Source organism: Numenius arquata, chromosome 11 (genome assembly GCF_964106895.1).
Source record: "Numenius arquata chromosome 11, bNumArq3.hap1.1, whole genome shotgun sequence".
Classification (NCBI taxonomy): domain Eukaryota; kingdom Metazoa; phylum Chordata; class Aves; order Charadriiformes; family Scolopacidae; genus Numenius; species Numenius arquata.
In genome coordinates this window covers 44,836,643-44,854,037 of record NC_133586.1, presented here as the reverse complement: position 1 = coordinate 44,854,037, position 17,395 = coordinate 44,836,643, and the positions used below count along the sequence as shown (strand labels likewise).

The 17,395-nt window shown below is 46.4% G+C and overlaps 1 protein-coding gene across 1 annotated transcript in view; it reads right to left on the bottom strand.

Annotated features, from left to right (window-relative positions):
* KCTD16 (potassium channel tetramerization domain containing 16) overlaps nt 1-17,395 on the bottom strand; it is a 68,797-nt gene extending 51,402 nt beyond the window's left edge. The window contains exon 1 of the mRNA XM_074156198.1: nt 16,564-17,395. Within this exon, the coding sequence (XP_074012299.1) occupies nt 16,564-17,395 (832 nt within the window). The remainder of the gene's footprint in view (nt 1-16,563) is intronic.

The following is a 17,395-nucleotide window of genomic DNA, read 5'->3' as shown; positions in this document are numbered from 1 at the left end:
ACCAGCGCTGCCAACTCTGGGAATTTTTCTGAGCACTTCCCGGCAGCTGATGTTTCCCCTCACCCCTCTCTGGGACAGGCTGCTTCGGGCTCGGGGCAATTTCTGTGGCGTTTTTTAATGTAAACGCAGTGTTGATGCAGGGGTTGCAGGAGACACCTGTAAGGTGACATCTCGGGGCTGGGGAGGGCTTTTTAATCATGTCAAAGACAAGGCAGCTGCTTCATAGCCACTGGTGTTCTAAGCAACTTCTCCCAGTTTGCCCAGCAAAACCTGCCAGGAAAAGGCTGATATCCCAGTGACAGGGAACATGGCTCGCTCCTGTCAGTAAATCCAACAGGGGTAGCAGGTGAGAGGGCTCCTTCTGCGCTGTTTTAGAGATCTGCTAATCATCTCAGAGTTCCTCTTTGGGCAGCCAGTGATGCATTCTCAGGGAATGCCACTGGCTGGTCTTTGACACCCAGATGCTGAGGGGAAAACAGGGTGACAAGACAGGGTTTGTGTTGTCCCGTATCCAAAGAACAGTTTCAAGCACAGGGAAACCTTTCTTTGTTGTAGAAGCTCTGTATTTCTAGTGAATTTGGGAGTTTCAAACAAATACACCCATCATCTGGCACATTGCTGTCAGGGGGTGCAATACACACCAAATAGAACTTCAGCTACGAAGGTCGAAAACAATTGAAAGGTCTTATTGAAATCATTTTACTAGTGTTGGTGAACAGGCACAGCAATCCTTCCCATCCCACAGTCACAAAGAGCTTTATGTGTTTTCACTCGGGTCCTGATGGTTGTACCTGTCAGCTCCAAGGGCTGACGAGCAGGGGCTCCTCTGACGGATTCAGTCTCCTTTGGGGACATATGGGGCATGTCCCTGCCCTGCGGAAGGGAATTGCTTTGTATGAGGTTATATCCAGGTGGACGTGTTCAGAACAGCTCAGTAAGAATGTGAATCCTGTACATCCAAACAGCTTTTGGCAAACTGTGTCTTTATGAATTTATCAAACCTGGTCTGTCCCTCTGAAGGGGCCGTGTCGCCGCGCGCCGAGGGAGTGCAGAAGATGATGGAGCGTATTATGATGGGCAGAAATACGGACGAGCACTTCGACACACACGCAGGTGATCGCTGGCTTGCGTTTTCAGATAGGAGTAAAAGAAAATGCTTTAGATAGAAATGCAGTGTCTGGTAAGGTCCACAGCTCCAGCCTGGAAGCGCCATGAGGTGGCTCCCACACCGCCCCGTGGGAAAGGGCAGGGGACAGGCGCAGAGGGGCATGGGGAGGGTCAGGTACCCCCCCTTCAGCACAGACCTCCCACCCGGCTCCCATGGCGAGGACACGGGGGGAGCAGCCCTTCCCGAAAGGCTCTTGAAATACCCCTGACTCAGGCCATGCATATGTATGTGTATATCTATCTATATCTATATCTATATCTATATCTATATCTATATCTATATCATCTATATCTATATCTGTATCTATATCTATATCTATATCCATGGCCTGACTTAGGCCGTGCACACATGTATGTGCCCACACTTACGGCATTGCCTCTGAAAACTGATGACTGTGCTCTAGCCATGAGCACTGTTTACATAAGCAGTAAGAAATACAAACAATAAAATACCTAATAGCCTTATGCAAAGCTGTTTTAAAGGAAATATGATTTTCCCCAACGAAACATTCTTTAAGGTTTAACTTAATCTGTTCCCTTCAGTTACTTCATCCCTTGGGAATAAGCACATTAAAACACTGACGATCTGTACAAGCAAGAAAAGACATTACGATGCCATTATCAATACAAACCAATTTAAAATGTTTCCAATATTTAGAGAAGAGCTACAGCATGATTGCAAACAAAATCTCTGATCACTTTTTCAAACAATACTTAATCTCCCCCATAGCCATGGCTCTCTAAAAGCTGCATCTGCAAACAAAAAGTACAGCGTGTAACTGAAGTTGTCGCTGCAGCTGAGCAAACACATTCTAGTGAACATTCTACTTATTAAATTTCACTTTTTTTCTTTTTGGAATATGTTCAAAGTCAGGTCACAGAACTTGCAAACATCTTCATCACTGATATTTTTTGCTGGGTTTCTCCATGCAGTGGAGAAACCTGCCAGGGGCAGGTGCAGGAAATTTGGGTACAGGAGGATTTCTCTCTCCCCAGCTCCCTCAGCCATTCCCCACCAGACCTGTGCTCCAGACCCCTCCCCAGCTCCATGTCCCCTCTCTGATGGCAGCCTGGGTCCTTGCTCTGTGCCTCCCCGCTGTCACCAGCTCCCCAGCAGGTAACCAGAGAGAAAACCCACATTGTCTAAAGCCAGGAGGCAGCTGCAAGGATGCGAGGGAGCGGATTGCTCTTGGATTCGGTGTTGTAATGTTTTCCCATGAAATATTCATCACCCATCCCTGTTCACCCTGTCTCCATCAGCACTTAAGCATCTCAGCAGAGGGGAGGGGGATGCGTGCCCCTCGAGGACACCATGTGGGGCAGCCCCGGTGCTGCACACAGCCTCCCAAACTAGCTCAAACACCTCTGGCTATGGCACAGGCTTCTCGGTCAATGTCAGCCTATCCAGGATAATTATGGAAAATACTAATTATCAGAAATAGGTAGGAGGGCAAATTTTGGCACTCCAGGGGATACCAAAAGCCCTTTCTGCGTCAGCGTGGCTGCCCCAGCAAGAGGGGACATGCCAGCCCCGTGGGGATGAGACATCTCGTGGCCTTTGGAGATGCGCTCCAGTGGTACCCTGTTCCCGCAGGCTGCCGGGGTGCCCCTGCAGCCCCCCAGCCAGCCCTGCTGCTCCCTCCAGCCCAGCCACCACCAAAACCCTTCATATTTTCCACCACAGTTTCCCAGGAAACAGAAAAAAATTGGGATTCAATGGGGACCTGGGGAGATGGGGTCCCTGGGTGCCAGGTCCCTGCTGCGGGAAAGGACCCCCATCTCATTGGCGCTGTGGTCCCAGCCCCGCTGCGATTTAAGGAGGGGAACAGTGTCTTCTAAACCACCGTGGGCTTTAACAAGCAGCAGGGAGGTTTGCACATTTGCATGCGAGAGGAATGAGTAATGGCAGCAGCACGAGGGAAGAATAAATGCACCTGATTATACCTACACCTGCAACTGGCATCTTTGCCCTTACCCATATGTTTGCATCGTCTTTCGTGGAAACCTTCCCTGCAGCCCATACTGCCAGGATGTGCGTGCAAAATGCATCAAGGACAGGTAACAAAGATTTATTTTTGCTGTTCCAGTCACTTGCTCACAGCCAAACCTCAGAAATATGTCCCCTTGTTAGCAGGAACCTGCGTAGGCACTTACTCGATGATTTAACCCTTGGGAAGTGTTGTTTTCCCCAGTCTAAAGATCTCAAATATCTACAACTTGTTTCAAATGCAGGAGGCACTGGGGCTCCCCTGCTTTCTGGACTGGGCTCTAAATTAACCACCAACACCACGGACTGGCACAAGCTCCCCCTGAACACAGCAAACACCCCTGGCCAGCAGGAAGATCAACGAGTCCCAGCAAACCTCACCCCTCCGGGGAGACGCTGCCAACGGCAGCCCCAGCAGGCACCAAACGGAATCCAGGCTGGAGCACAAGAGACTTGCCCAGACACGTGCTCACCAGTCCTTCCCCTGAGCCCATGACATGGGGCAGGAGAAACAGCACGGAAAATGTACACAGGTGCCTTATGCAAAACACCGGTGTCTTCGCATGAAAACGAGGACTATGTAGTAGGTGTGAAATATCCAGGTAGATGCTAATAATTTGTAGCAGTAGATTTTAATTTTTTTCTATAAAAGATGAAATGGTCTTACAAAATATGATGAAAATATAGCCCCATGTTTCAGGACAGGATTAGATAACACATATCAGATCCTTACTGGTGTAAAACTGGGGTCAATCCAGATTTATTCCAGCACGACCCAGACCAGAAAGCCACCTCAGCATCCTCAGGGAGACCGGGGGGACGTGGCCCGTTCAGCACCCCCTGCACCAGCCCTGCCGCTGGATCCGGAGCCACTCGAGGTCTCAGTGTGGGACCTGCTCGCCCTGGGGATGGGGACGGGGACAGGGACGATTGTCCCTGGGGGAGGCTGGGCTGAGCACGCTCTGCAGAGCTCCAGCCCCAGCCCTGCCAGGCAGCTCCTCCTCCCCACAGCTCTCCGGGAGAACAGCAACAGGTCTGCGGGGAAATAAAAGGGCCACTGGGAAGGGAATAGTAAATATTTAGAGAGAGGAGTTTTAGGCAGAAATAGGGCTGTTACAAGGGAAAGAGACTATGAGAAGACTTCCACGTGTGCACAGACACGTGAGTGCACGCACAGGAAAAGCAAAAGTGGCAAGTGGAGCAATAACAATAGTCAGAAAGTAATTTGTTCTTAACCTGTTCAAAATAAAAATAACTAGTGTACAAGTTCACTCCTTGGACCATCTGCATCTCATAAGCATAAGTTAAAATCCTGACACCATCTGTTCAGTTGGAATTTTAATACTCTACCAATATGCCAAATCACAATTAGGCGAGCAAGGACAGCAGCCTCCTCATTTACCAAACAACTTGCTGCCGTGCTTTAAGGGGGGGGGCGAAAAGCAGCCAACTTGGACAACTTGGAGCCAAATGAATCGCTGTGGTGAGGGTCCAGTTCCAGTTCCCAGCACAACCCAGTGCCCTTTGCTGGGCCACGGCAGGGGCTGTGGCTGCCTGGTCCTTCTGCACCAGGCCAGGCACCACCACCATCACCTCTGTGGCTTCTGGTTGTCTCTGGGATGGACCAAGAGGAGACGCTGAAGTCCCAGCAGGACCCAGAGTGGTTGGAATTGTGAATTCAGGGATCGGTTGGAATTCGATGGCAAAAAAAATGTCTTGTGAAGTGTCTAAGAAAACCTACCTTGCTAAATTAGCCTAGCAAGATTTACACCATCTTTTAACTCATTATCACTAGAGACGCTGTTGAAAGTCTTTGCATACTTTTTATTGGACCTAGTGGGAAAAAATCCATTTTGAAATGGAAATTAATATAATATCTGCCAAGCCTTCTCCAGTGATCTTTTTTTTGATTAGCAATATTGTTGAGTTACAAACCATACATCATGTCCTGTGCTTCTTAGGATCAATTTCTTCAAGAAAGAAAAATAGAAACATGTTCCCTTACCACCGCAGGATATAAAGTGAATGAGACTGAGGGAGGGGAGGAAGCCAAAACACTGTCAGGCAAGTAAATCTTAAAGACGTAGCACATATCCTTTTTTTCCTGATCAATGGAGCTACGTAGGCATGTTCATGAAATTTAATTATGTTCTGTTCCCCAAGAAATCTCTGTGCAATGTTTCCCTGCAATTATTTATTTACTATCTGCCATGTAGCTTTTAGCTTTCATCCAGAACATGGTTGGTTTCCGCTGCATTTTCATTAGCAGGCGCGCAGTGGAGAGGCTGCTTCCCTAACACTTCGTGGAAAGGTTTGTCCTTCTCTCCCTGTCTGTATGGGACTGGCTTCTTGCAAAGAAAATCTATTAATGTATTTAGACACACTTCAAGTATGATGCCATTTGTACCAAAGCCACCGGCAAAAGTTGGAAGATAAATGTACTAATGAACAAAGTTCAGTTGCGCTGCCAGGAGCTACGGAGGCTGCGGGAGCCGTGGCTTTTGCCTGTTTGCATCCGGACTTGGGCTGATCCCGTTGTTGCTGGATTGAGAATACGCAAACTCAAACCTCTGTGCTACGGCAGCAAATTTATCTGGGCATGGCAGCGATGCAGCGGCGTGCACCACCAGTCACAGGGCTGGGAAACATCTCGTGGGCAGGGGAGTGTGCAGTCTCAGGCGGGAGGTCTGAATCCCTTGGCTTCTCTGTTGAAATCAAAGAGACCAGGGAGCTGCCCCAGGAAAGGCAGAGGAATCGTCACCCTGCCCCCAGGAATGGGACTTGGCTGCTCATGTGCCATCTGCTTTGTAGCAGCCTGACGGGAAACACGGGGGCTGCTGCTGGAGGAGAGAGGAGGCAATTAGTAAGAGTTTCAAATGGATCTTTTTCTCCGGTTTCAGCACAGGAAAGGTTATTCTTGAACCAGCAAATCTTTTTAAAGTAAATACCGATGCTTCCTAAGTACAAGTCAAGTATTTTGAAGATTTAAAAGTAGAAGTAAGTTAGAGCAGGGTGTGATTCTCCCCATCAGTGACGTCCAATAGATCTGCCAGTCTCAATGGGATGCAGACTGCCACGGGCTGCCTAATCCCATAGCTGGGAAATTTGTGTCTTTATAACGGGAGGAGACTCATTTGAATTCATTGCCCATGCTGCAAGCAAAAAATATAAATCTAAACCAACTAACAGATATAAAACAGGGAAAAAACTAGTTGTGACATCCATTTCTATTTGAAGGCCAAATAACGTGACAATACTGTCCTTCTGGGAGGGAGGTTATTTTACTTATTTATTTATTTCCATCATGAGGGACATCAAACCAGTGCACGGAACAAATACCATTGCTAGTAATTGTTCATCCTTACGATGCCGTGTGAAAATGTTCATTGGACTTCTGAAATGAGAAGGACCCTTGCCCGGGCTGGAAGAGGTGCACTGGCCTTAGCCATGGAAGGAGCATGGGGAACCAGCAGCGGGGATCTCACTGGGTTGTGGAAATTCCTCCCATAGACCAAACTTAAACCAACTTTTCAATTTCTCTGCAAGCAATGATCTTTTGACTTCTGTCTTCACCTAAAGGACTCTTTAAAGCAACAGATTCTTTAATCAAATCTTTACTGTTGAAAGCATTTTTATCAGCATCCTTATTTAAATATTCTTTGTCTACTTAAAGTAAGACAGACCAGCATTCTACCTGCAGACTCTGAACTGAAGGAAGGGAATGATTTATTCCTCATGTAATATAAGTGCATTGACTTGAGAGAATAGAGGATTTATTCTCTTGAATGCTCACAAATGAATGAAATCAAGAATACCTAAAACCTACTCTCCCCCAGGTAGGAAACACGTGCTTTTGCATCTTGATAATTGTGGCTTCACCAAGGAAAGTGAAGATGCCTTTGGGCTGCACGTGGTCTAGGTTAAACAACATCCAAGGGGATGAAAGAATTTAATCGAGCCATGGGTACAAAACCTCTCTATCCCACAATTGTCGTGGTTTAAGAGGGGATGGCAGGATTGAGACAAAGTGGTTCCATCCAAAAATGTCAGGAGTGACAGAGGTAAATCAGACAGGAAAAATCACGCAGGTTATAGCATGTCATCGTCAACTAACGAGACAAAAGGAACCCAACTTTCAAGAAATTGTCAGCAACACCTTTCTGATAGTGACCTCTCAAGGAAGCACAGCTGTACTTAAATAAAGTACAATGAATATATCTGCTGTGTCAAACGATATATCTTCCACAGCAAGCCTTTCTAATCAGCCAAACCACATGGGAGCCTACACTTTTGTCAGGGGAAGACACAACACAGGGATAAGGGGCTGCAGAAATGCTTGGCCAGACCTTCACTGTGGTACTGGGCTCAGAAGAGCTTTTGTCATTAGCCTGAGCTCTTCATATTTACTCTCCTGCCTATAAATATAACATATAACACTATCAATATTAACAATAAATGTAATAAATGTTATAATAAGTAGTATTATCTATGCATAAAAATGTTATTACCACTGGCTCCTATTGGGCCATTAATTCAGAAACAGAATTCCCCCTTTAATTCTGCAAGAAGACAGTGATAAAGTTTTTTTTTCCACAATTATTTGGCAACATCGCACCAAATGAAAAGAACCAGGCACCCTCTTGAGGACCAGCTCCCTGCACTGACTTTGATGATCACCTGAAAACTAAGAGAATAAACCAAAGAAAACCAAAGCCAACATACTTTTTAAATAATCAGCAGCTCATCAAATCCCTCCTTATTGATTTTTGCATGTTATAAGCAAAGGGGTTTTAAGATCTTCGGTGAAGCATCTCAGTTTTTTTCAGAAGCCCCAGCATTCTGCTCTGACGCCCAGCCTACGCTCATTTGTTGTATGATGCTGCACTAAGGCAACGACACTGCAGAAGAAACCTCTGTTCAAATTCAATATGAAAGCACCCGTTATCGATACAGGTGTTATATTTAGTTTCACTGATGATCAGTAATCACATTTTCATATGACGATGCAAACAGTAAATTTGTGAAACGCCATCCTCCCTCCCCAGTCTCCGGATCAGCCTCCGCAATCCTTCCCCTCCTTTGCGGAACTAAATGTTGGACTTTCCCCAGCTACCGGTGAAAACCCTGAGCTGAGGAAAATGCAGTACAATTCCCTTCGTAGGAGCCCAAATAAACATTTTTTCAAGTTCTCTGATGGCATGCTCTTTGCTCACTCAAGCTTTGCTCTGAGTTTTTGGCTTTGAGAATATTTAAAGTGCAAAATTCAGTCAAAATCAGCATGTTCCACTGGGTTCTATTTCAGCCTGATTTAATTCTGGTGTAAAAATATACTCTGATTCAGTTTGATGGAAATTCAACCTGAAGTCTTGAAATAAGTCTCCTCCAAAATATGCAGAGGGAGGATTTTTTTCTTTAAATTTGGCTTTCAGGCCCTGGCCAAAGACTAATGCCCAAAGAGCAGCGCTGGGTCTCCATTCCCCTCCCAGCCCGAGCTCGGAGCGAGGTTGTCTGTTCGGCTGTTGCTCCCTCCAAAGGAATTCTGCTCTTCTAGAAGCACACACCAAAACTCGGGTTCATTTTCGTGTTTGAAATTAAAGGTTTGGGGATGTTGTAGTCTTTTTCCAACAAACTCCAGAGCCCCGTGTCTGGAGCACAGCCATAAAGATTTTCAATGCGGAATGAAAGGAGTTTGTGTTTGAGGTTCTCAGGATGGATCGCAAACCAGCATGGCCGGGGGTTTCTTCACTATATTTTGAGTATGGGAATTTCTTAGCTGCCTTAGCAACTAATCAATGAGTTCCTGTAAATCGCTAATCGCTTTGTTAGTAGATTCAGAAGCAGCACTGGCGAATTTTTAACGCTAGTGATTTATGAACCAGCTTCCTAAGTCCATGCAGTTCTCAGAGCTGCAGAGTGCTCACACCAGCACTGGCCTTACTGATGGAAATGCATTTTACGTGACTGATAGTCAATAGAAAGTGGTCAACAAGATCACGCTCTAATTGAACAGTTTATATTTATGGGTATTTCAACAGGGCTTATACCCAGCTATTAAAATATAAAAACTATTCTCACAATTCTAGACTTCTTGCTTTCTTTTAAACTTTATTAGAAAATTAATGTAACAAGCTAATTTGGGAAAACTAAGGAAAATAGCCTACACAGTACCATGATGCTCAGCACACTGCTGTTCATTCTCTATTTTATTTACCCGGATCTTACCAGCAGAGATAAAACCGAGGGACATTCATTCCAAGAGAAAAGTCCAAAGCTTTCAGGAAGGCCTTGATAAGGACCATTAGCCCAGAAATAAACACCAGGCTCCTACACTGGACCAGTGAAGGACGACGTTATCTTAAGCTTCTATATTGCATATTCATGTTCTGACCTGAATCTTCGTGGACTTAAGAGGCAGTGAGGTGTTCAGCACTTCCCAAACCATCAAAATAACACGTTCAGGTGCATCATCAGATGTTCCTCAAGCACTCGGGTCAACATTAGGAGGCATAATGATGGCAGCAGTGTTTTATTGTATTCCAGTATTAACTTGAGCATGTTTTCTGAACGTAACAGGGGGAAATCACTTAAGCAGGATTCTTTAGACTGGCCAATTCATTCACCATTATGCTTTAGTGACAATTTAAACAAGTATAACTCACTTCAGTCTATTTTCTTCCTTTCCAAAAAATACGGTTTTGAGCAAGTTTCATAAAAGGTTACTCTTGCTCTTTGCAAAGATGTAATTTAGATTTTGCTTCTTGTCTCCATATTTACTGTATGTTAGACTTGAACTTGAAAAGCCGAAGAAAAGGAGAAGAAACTGAGAAAATCTTGCTGTTACAAATTTAAACAAATCCAGGATGGCTGGAAAAAAAAAAAAACACCAACCTGCTGCAAGGAAGTGTTTGTCCGTGTATACAGTATGTTGCTGATATTCACTGAATGGCAAATAACCGTGTTATGTTTTCTTATTTACACTCCTTTGCTCTTTCTGATTCTGTTTTCATAAGAACCACAACTACATTTCAGCAAATTTTAAAACAGGCCAGGCCTCCCCCGGCTGAATAAAGCTGCAGAGACTGGTGGGAGCTGGTGGGACCCATTCCACGCCGCCCCGCAGAGAGCAGCCCAGGGATGCTGGGCCTCTTCCACCTGGGATTCTGCTGTCCCACGGCAGAGCGGGTGGTCCCTGGTTCCACACCTTCCCAGGACACCGGCGGGGAATATCTCACTGGCACACATCTACTTTTATTCCAGCCAAACCCTCCTCTGATCCATCAGTCTACAGAAATGGTGCACGCTGTTCCTGGAAAACATCCAGCTCAAGACTGCAGTTTAAAATACATTGATTTTTATTTTTTTCCCCCTAAATGCCAGCCCTCCTTGGTTAATCCTTTAGTCAGTACAGTCTCTTTCCTGATCGCAGAGCAGCAGCGGCAATGAAAACTTCACAGGTGAGGTTCTGCCTCCAGTCCGCACCCGCTGATCCTGCAGCGGCAGCGGTGGTGTCTGGGCACAGAGAGGACACGATGGCAGCCTGTGCCCGTGGCCAGACCCTCTTGTCACTGAACCCTGGGCGAATATTCCCGTTGCCTCCCCAAAACCTGCACTGCACGAAGCACATGCAACCCTCCTGACAGCCTGGAAAGGGAGGGAAGAACCAAACACCAGATCAAAACCCACTCAACAACCTCTTTGGGCAGCGCTGATTTTATCTCCTGACCCTGCAAACCTCCTTCCACTGCAGAGACCTCCTCGGGCACGGGACAGAGGGGTTGGGCTTTTTCTTGGCAGGAAATCTGTCTGGCTGCTGCGCAGGTGCTGTGACAGAGGGAGGATTTGCATCGCCAAACAGTATTTTGGAGTAGCAAGATAACAGATGCTAACATCTCTCTCAAACATTCAAGCTGATGAAGATGATATCCAAAGGGCTATGCAATAACCCACCATGCTGGGAATACTGGGTAGAGGCAAAGTCCAGTACCCAAAAGCCATCCTTGCCGGTTCCTGAACATCACTACCTGTACGTTGTTAGAATGAACGCCGAGTCCTATATCCAACCAACTTTTTTACCAATTTTTGCTTCAGTTATCCATTAACCTGGAGATTTTTAGACTGATCTAACAATCACTATTGTGGCACTATTGGTTTCTAACAATTAATAGCATTTTTTATCTGTGAAGTAACTCTTACCAAACCAACAAGCTCTACAGGCTTTTCAGTCCTCTATGACAATCCACAAAAAAATCAACCATCACTCAAGTATGACCAAAAAAGCTGGGAGCAAGGTTCTTCTGACATGAACACGTGAGCAGACTTGGCTGGTTACAGCCCCACCACCTGCAGATGAGCATCCTTGTGTGAGAATTTTGTTTGGCAAGATGGACCAGATTTGCTGATGATGACAATAATTACCTGGAAACAGAAACATCTCCTGTGAACAGGAAAGGAAGCTTGCATGATTCATTGGATCAGAATTATTTTGTAATCTTTGGGGTCATTTTGATCTTTACTGATTTAAAACCAGACAGAGCCAACTACTAGAACATAGAACACAATCAGTTTAGAGCAAGGAAAATAGGTGGTATTCCTCTTCTACATGTAACCCGTTTGTCAGCACAGCTGCAGTTCTCTGGGCAAGAGCATTCAGTTTTATTAGTCAAACTCCTACCACACAATTCACTTAGGAGTCAGTGCTATGTACATCAGCATGGGATCGTTTAGGTCTGTTCACACATGCCAAGTGATGGGCCGCAGCTGGCTGCATTAATCCCAGGTGGATCATCTTGTATAAAGGACACCAGGATCATCCCAGCGATCCATGTCCAATGAGCAGCCATCAGAGTGCATTCGCGGAGGGTATCACTTGGCATTTCCCTCCCCTCCCGCACAGCCCCGCTCCAGAGGATTCATCTGTTTGTCTCAGGATAATCTGAAACCTGCTTCACAACCATCTCTGCACATCAGCCTCCTACCAGTGAGTGAAAAGCACACCCAGCCAGCTTCTTCTTGAAAGGGGCAGGTGAGAAGGCCAAAATTTACAACTGTCCCTAGAGCGAGTGCAGGCAGAACACATCCTTCAGGAGCAAGAGCCTTGGTAATTAATTTTTGGCTTTCAGAGCTACAGTGCCAGGAATGTCTCACAGTTTCCTTTGAACATCTGCAGGTGCTTGAGCTGCTCCACGTGTGCAGATGTGAAGGCACAAGGCAAGGCTTAAGCTATTCAGACCTTTGTCCTGATTTTTTCGTGCTTGCTCAGACTTTGAAACACGGCAGGGACAGTCATCTCTCTAAATCCCTATATTCTTTTCTGCTAGTGAGTTTGAAGGAGCATTTGCCAACCCCCCTCCACCTGCTTGTTGCAGGAAAACATTTGGGTTAAACTGAAAGCTTGACGTATCTAACAAATTCTCCCTCACCGTGTCTCGGTGTAGTTGTCAATACCCCATCTTTTCTTAGTGCTTTCTCTCCAGATTGTGTGTGAATTTTCTCTCCTTTTCCTCCATCTGTACTTCTTCTATATTTGCTCCTTTTTGCCTAGCAGCTCTCCTCTCCCCCTGCTTTATTGCTCCAGCTGAGCAGAGGGCAACCTGCTCATTGTGGTGCCAACCATGCTCCTTGTTGGTGCCACCCACAGCTGTGCAGGGCACCAGGAGACCAAAAGCAAGGCTTTGATGTGATGGATTAGAGTCAAGACCTCTCCTCTGTGCTGTCAACTGTTCTGAGAGCCTATCAGTCCCAGCCACTGACAAGCAGAGAGAGAAGGGAGGTGACATCAGGGTTTTGGGGGCAGTAGCAATACGCAGACAGGGGCTGACATGCAGTTTCTCCCCATCCCATCCCCTCCCGTCTCACTGCCATGTCACTCAGTTCCTGGCGCTCTGCAGACACGTGCACACAGCCTGCCGTGTTGCTGACCTGCTGTCTGTACTTAAAGCCTTCTCCTTTTCCAAGCTGTTATTTTGCTGTTCCAGCAATCACAACATCCTCACGTAGGACTGTCACCCCCAGTCCTGGCAATGCCGTGAGACTGGAACCAGGCAGAAAGGGCTGGTTTGTAGGTTATAGGAGGTGGTGAAAAAGAGCGTGCTACTGCCGCTGCGAAGTCAGGAATGGGGCCAGGCTACAAAAGGCTGAGCCAGCCCATATGCTTTCACACCCCTCACCCCCGCCACAGCATTTACCAGATGTTCAAGTGCGCATTTTTGATTCAACTCATCATAAAGGTTGAAAACATTTAAAAATGAAAATCCAAGCACAGGCTATCACCCTCTTTAAAAATGAGAGTGTTTGGAGATGAGGTTTCACTTCAAGTTCATCAAAACAACGGAGGGTGGGTGGGAGAGGGGGCGGAACCACAAAATGGTTCAAGTTAGAAATCCAACCTTAGCCAGTATAACATTTAAGTAAATGTTTTAGACATAAGGGAAAATAGAGGGGAAAAAAATGCATGAGCAGAACCTCCCCTCCTTTCCTCAACTCATATTCCACCCACGAGCAGGAGCCAGGCTGCAACTCCTGCTTACCCACCACACAGGAGCTGGGTTTCAAAGCACTGTTTAGCTACAGCTGCAATCTATCACCACATCCCGTCTCCCAACCCTCCTTTGCATCAGACTCTTTGAAACTGGAGCGGAGCCCAGCTGTGCCCCGAGGACTGCGCTGCCATCCCGAGCGTCAGCTCTGCAGCCCATCTCTCCACCCACTCAGCAAAACAGCTGCAGGTTTGCTGTACCGGGCGCTTCCTGCATGCCCTGCACTTCGGGAAAACCTCCTCCGCAGAGAACACGAATCTCCAATTAGCCTTAATAGCACCTACATTTGAACAAGTAGGGGAGAAAACGTCATACAATATTAATCGTGCAATTCTGTTACTAGCACACGCTGTACCCATGTGAGTAGCCGCACGGTTTACTCCCCATTCGGTCCATCTGATCTACTTTCAAAAGGATTTGCACAGGAAGAATGTTCTTTATCTTTGTGCCAACCACAGGCATTTGCCTTCTGAGTGGTATTTGGAGCACACAACGTATTTGGTATATCAAAAAAATATATTCTTCCCTCTATTATTCCTCCTTTGGAAAGAATCGTCCTTTCCCAGCTCTGAAGAGTCCCTCCAACTGTGCATTTCACAGGAGCTGCTAAGTGGCTCTGCAAGACCACCTCTGCATCTGCCTAACCAGTTGTGTTAGACACCGCCCATGTTTAGGCCCATTAACCTGATAACAACAGCTTGGTGAATCAATGCTTATATAGACACAGTTGGCAGCTTCTAATTAAATAATTAGGGCTAAGCAGCTGCAGAGAAGTTGTAATGTTCCACTAGAAAGCCACATGTCAATTTTATTGGTCCTCAAAGTTTCAAATGAAATTATTTGGGGGAGATTCGGAAAGGGGGTTCTTTTACCGCAGGTAAATTCTGTAGATATCGTGCCTGCTCTCAGGCCGACTGGCTGCAGCCAGACCCCAAGCTCGCGGCTGGACAACCTCTGCAGCCACCAGCGGCTCTATCACAGCAAGCAGCAAATGGCACAGAGCGTAACAGAATGATTTGGATCAAGATAAAAGACTGATTTGGCATCATGGTTGTTGCTTTAGCTTTTACCTAGGGAAGAAACCTTTGAAAAATCCATCTCTGAAACCGTATCAGTGTCAAAAATCCACAAAACTGATACGAGCCAAATGCAAAGCCTGTTGAAGTGGATAAGAGTCTTTCCAGGAACTTTAATTGGATTGGGCTTTCCCTGCACTGGGGAGAGAAGATTTTGTGACACCTTCTATAGGCTTTCACTCTCCAAAATTTCTAAGGCACCTCTCATGTCGGTGCCTAACCCTCGCTGTAGTGATGTGGAAGCAAAAAGCAATCCTTGAAGGTAAAAATTTGAGTAATATGAAAATCAGAAGTCTGTGTTTGCTAATTCATGCCAAACCCACCTTCATTCTCTCTTCAGTTAGCAAACCATTGTGCCTATGAGGAACTTATATTTTGTTCTGATTTTAAATATAAATGCAAACACAATTCATTCGAATCCATTCCTTTAACCATATTAATTCTCCTCCTATAACTTGTACAAGACACTGTGATTTCAAACAGAAGCCTAATAACAGGAATCATCCACCCCTGTCAGAATATACGCAGATCCATGACCTTAGAACCATTTAGCTAAGAAGTCCAGCTAGAGAACTAATTTTAAGTAAATCTATGCATGTCAAAACTCCAGATGGCCTTTCAGGGTGCTAACTTAAGCATCATTACATAAGCAGATTAGGGCTGCCTGTTGAGCCCAGACACGGGAGTAGATGGCGCTGAATCCAGTATTACACACAAACTATTCACTTCCTGATACATCTTTCATCTAAAACTTTTGTCAGCTCCCCACGTTCCCAAGCCTGCTAACTGTGAGCACCGCACGCAGCGCCGCAGGTCTGCCGGCACAGGAGTGATTCTCCGTCTCTAAACCCCACTGCCCAGAGCAGCAGCTGGCGAAGGCCCATTTCCACAAACGGACCAGAGAAATGTTCCATCCTTCACCCTCTTGAAATGAAAATGGAGGAAAACATCCTCATGAACCTCTCGAGTATTTAAGCACAGCAGTTTTGGAATGATTTTCTGATGCAGAATTAGAGGATCAAAATTACCCTAGTGTTACCATTGGTAACAGTGCCTCTACCTGAATATCAACTTAGAAAGTTAATGACCCTGCTAGAGCTATCAGCTAAAATTACCCCAGCAGTATGTGATGCGATGTGATTGCGGTAAGCAGGGCAGATACTTCGCATCGTGAGGATGGTTTGTTTTTCACGGGCATGTTGCATAACAAGGTGCAGCAAGTTCCCTCTCTCTGCTCCGAGCCCTCATTTCAGAGCACATCAGCTGGCTCCACCAAGGCCCCCTGTTGAAAAGCAGCCAGAGGGACGGGATTTTGCTTTCCCTTCCCTGTGTGTAAGTGTGTCAGGTTTGCTGACAGATGGCTTGGCTGACTGTGTTTGACTATTATCAAGCAGCTATTACCTTTGTAAATTGAATCCCATTTGAAGATATTCTGTAATTAAATCTGCAGTGTGTTTGCAGGGCTCATATCGCATCCTGCGCGTTCTGGGGAAGCGTGCAAGGCAGTCAGATGGCTGATTTACACAGCCAGAGACAGCAGCACCCTTCAGCCACAGGGCTAGGGCGCTTCTGGCAGTCTGTGCTGCCACCTAGCCAAGACCAAGCCATTGACTTCAGCCTCGCTTTACATTTTGAAAGCTTAAATCTAAGCGTATCCCCTACAGAACTAAATAAAGCCTCAGTCCGTGGCAGACACAAGGAAATTTGCACTCTTTGTGCTTTGAGAATTGTACAGTCAACAGAAGAGAGCAGCCTCAAACAGGTAGTTACATCTCCCTCAGAAATGTCTTGTACTTACGGTAGAAGACATATTCGGTGTAGCTGGACCAGACCTTGTCGTCGGTGTACTGGTTGACAAAGGAAGCCGTCACTGAGGAGTTACAGGCCACCATGTGGAATCCACACTCAGACAACATATCGAAAGCCCTCTCCAGGTGCTTGAACTTGAGATAAAACCTGGAGGTGTACCTTTCTGGAGCCCTGTCTGGGTCTCTGCTTTCATTCAAACTCTCTCCAAAGACCTCTTTGACCAAAGCAATCCTTCCACAAACCAAAATCCTTGGGACTCTCCTGAATTTGGCATCTGCTTGGCTCTCCCTGCCAATAGTGCACGACCCCCGGTACCCAATGGTAATGAATCCCCACTTTCGATCAGGCGGTAAGAGTGATGAGGGTGGGCATATTCTTGTGTCACTGCCTTGGGAGACTTCTTCATAGTCACTGTGGCAATAATCATCGGGGCTTTGCTTACTGTCATCGGGAGACAGGAGTTTGACCAAGTCCGGGAGCTGGAAGTACTCAGCCTCCCTCTTGAGCCTTCCCTTCTCTGGGAAGTGGTCGGGCAGAACCACTTGCTTGTCCCTGAGATAGTCCAGAATATAGCGGAAAAGAAAACCATCTCTGTCGATGAAGAATCTCCCCTTGGAGTCCTTGGCCAAATCATTGGCTGTGTCTCTCTTTGGGGTGAACATTTTCCACAGCAGGGAGTGAGGGGTGCCAACCAAGGTGGAGTGGCGAGTGAAGTAAACCTGGCCGCCCACGTTCAGCTCCACTACCTCCGGGAAGGAGTGCAGCCCAGTCCCCTGCTCTCGAGGAGGAAGGTAAGTCCTGCAATTGCCACTCAGAGCCAT